This window comes from Penaeus chinensis, chromosome 39 (genome assembly GCF_019202785.1).
Source record: "Penaeus chinensis breed Huanghai No. 1 chromosome 39, ASM1920278v2, whole genome shotgun sequence".
Classification (NCBI taxonomy): domain Eukaryota; kingdom Metazoa; phylum Arthropoda; class Malacostraca; order Decapoda; family Penaeidae; genus Penaeus; species Penaeus chinensis.
The window spans coordinates 28,875,357-28,877,856 of record NC_061857.1 but is presented as its reverse complement, the minus strand read 5'-3'; the positions used below and the strand labels follow the sequence as shown (position 1 = coordinate 28,877,856).

General features: G+C 44.1%; 2 protein-coding genes across 2 annotated transcripts in view; one reads left to right on the top strand and one right to left on the bottom strand.

Annotated features, from left to right (window-relative positions):
- LOC125046547 (glycine-rich cell wall structural protein-like) overlaps positions 1-1,490 on the bottom strand; it is an 18,117-nt gene extending 16,627 nt beyond the window's left edge. Inside the window, exons 1-2 of the mRNA XM_047644333.1 lie at positions 1,399-1,490; positions 782-798 (exon numbers count right to left, since the gene is read on the bottom strand). Of these exons, the coding sequence (XP_047500289.1) occupies positions 782-798; positions 1,399-1,490 (109 nt within the window). The remainder of the gene's footprint in view (positions 1-781; positions 799-1,398) is intronic.
- Positions 1,491-1,514: 24 nt separating this feature from the next.
- The window catches only part of LOC125046546 (glycine-rich cell wall structural protein 1-like), a 1,080-nt gene continuing 94 nt past the window's right edge, over positions 1,515-2,500 (top strand). Inside the window, exons 1-2 of the mRNA XM_047644332.1 lie at positions 1,515-1,563; positions 1,817-2,500. The exon at positions 1,817-2,500 is cut by the window's right edge and continues 94 nt beyond it. Coding sequence (XP_047500288.1) covers positions 1,515-1,563; positions 1,817-2,500 — 733 coding nt within the window. The remainder of the gene's footprint in view (positions 1,564-1,816) is intronic.

The following is a 2,500-nucleotide window of genomic DNA, read 5'->3' as shown; positions in this document are numbered from 1 at the left end:
CCTCCTCCGTAGCCGGCCGCTGCGATGCCCAGGTACAGGCACAGGATGGCGGCGCAAGGCAGTGTCCTCTGAAACGGATGTGACACTTGGTGGTTACATATATTCATACTCTTTACGTTCTCTCTCTCTCTCTCTTTCTCTCTCTCTCTCTCTCTCTCTCTCTCTCTCTCTCTCTCTCTCTCTCTCTCTCTCTCTCTCTCTCTCTTCAGTTTAAGTACTCGTAAACAAGGAAAAGTTAATATCCATTGTTCTTTATTTTTCCTTTATCTGTCTATTCATTAATCTTTTTACTTAGAAAACAGTAGGAAATATTCTACCGAAATAATAATTCATCTAGTGTAAACGTACCATGGCTGTTCCTGGCGACGAATGTAGCGTTGTTGCTTCACGTCAACTTTTATATAGCATGAAATCGTATTTGCCTGGTCATATTGCGTGTCAGTAATTGCATGATAAAAAAATCTCCTTTTGCGGAATCGAAAACCCTGATCATGGAACCAGCTAACAACCATGAACTATGAAGCTGATGTGTAACATTTGCTCATATCTCAATAATGATGATAATAATAATAGTAATAATAATAAAAAAAGAGATTTTTCAAACTATTTAAAGTTTTATGACAAAAAAAACAACAACAACAACAACATATATATATATATATATATATTTGTTAAGGCACATATGCAAATACTTTTAAAATTATAATAGCATATCAATTAACAATGAATCTTTCAGAAAGACTACAAATGTAAAACTCTTGTTAAGGATAACCTTGATTACCTTCAAAACCGCAGCAGCTTGAAAACGCAAATGTAATCATGACAATTTCTTATACCTTGCTTTGCTGAAATGAAGTCGGATATCTGTTTGACCTACTGCCTATTTCGCAGGCAACAAAGGCTGTGACGCAGGGAGAAACGATACACTGAAAAAACATGATAAACAACAATTGAAGACTAAGCAACTACAGGGAAATTCGCTGTGTCAGTGAGGCTCAAGGAACGCGGCACCTTAAATACCCAGAACAAGGAAAGAAAAGAATAAAAAAAACTTTCAGTGCATTGAAATCAGAATGTCATTAAAGTTGAATGTGAATGGAGAACCAATGGAATATTTCAGCCTCTTTTTCGAGTACTAAGTTTCCTCGACTTCCGGGAATAAGAATAATCTTTTAAATCAGCAATTAAAGATTTGTTATTTGAGAACTACGGTAAACCATTAAAGAGAAGTTTGTACATTTCTTAGCTAATCTACTGTATATTACTACGAAAATTAACGATGTATTTCCTAAGAATTGAACAATGTATACATACATCCGATGGCAAAGTTCAAGGACGCGAATTCTATAACCGCGTGTTTTGATCCCACAGAATCTTTTTTTTTTTTTCTGCATTTACCTGCATGCAATATGACCTAGCAAATAAGATTTCAAGACATATAAAAGTCGAGGTGAATAAGCAGTGACACAGTCTTCGTCAGCACCAGCCATGGTAAGGTTCCTTTGGGGAGCAAAATGACATTTCTCTTATTTTTTAGACTTCCTTCGAAACTTCAAGATAAACGTAAGCGCACGGAAGAAATATAACAAGTATGGAGGAATAAGGTGCAATAAATAAAGCAAAGGATGTCATTAACTGCAACCAATCCTGTTTCAGAGGACACTGCCTTGCGCCGCCATCCTGTGCCTGTGCCTGGGCATCGCAGCGGCCGGCTACGGAGGAGGAGGAAGAGGAGGACGAGGAGGAGGAAGAGGAGGGGGAGGAGGAAGAAGAGGAGGAGGGTCGAGTGGATTTGGTTCCGGTGGATTCGGCTCAGGTGGAGGATCATCAGGTGGATTTGGCTCAGGCGGTGGATCCTCAGGAGGGTACTCTGGTGGTTCTAGAGGTGGATTCGGGGGATCAGGTGGATCTCGAGGTGGATTTGGAAGTTCAGGAGGCTTCGGCTCCGGTGGATTTGGCTCGAGTGGAGGATCCTCTGGTGGATATTCGGGTGGATCAGGTGGTTCATTTGGAGGCTCTGGCGGCTTCGGTGGATCCGGTGGATTTGGATCGGGTGGAGGATCCTCTGGTGGATATTCGGGTGGATCAGGTGGTTCATTTGGAGGCTCTGGCGGCTTCGGTGGATCCGGTGGATTTGGATCGGGTGGAGGATCCTCTGGTGGATATTCAGGTGGATCAGGTGGTTCATTTGGAGGGTCTGGCGGCTTCGGTGGATCCGGTGGATTTGGATCGGGTGGAGGATCCTCTGGTGGATATTCGGGTGGATCAGGAGGAGGCTTCGGAGGGTCAAGCGGCTTCGGTGGATCGGGAGGATTTGGATCAGGTGGAGGCTCCTCTGGTGGATATTCGGGTGGATCAGGCGGAGGCTTCGGAGGGTCAAGCGGCTTCGGTGGATCGGGAGGATTTGGATCAGGTGGAGGCTCCTCTGGTGGATATTCGGGTGGATCAGGCGGAGGCTTCGGAGGGTCAGGCGGCTTCGGTGGATCCGGTGGCTTCGGCG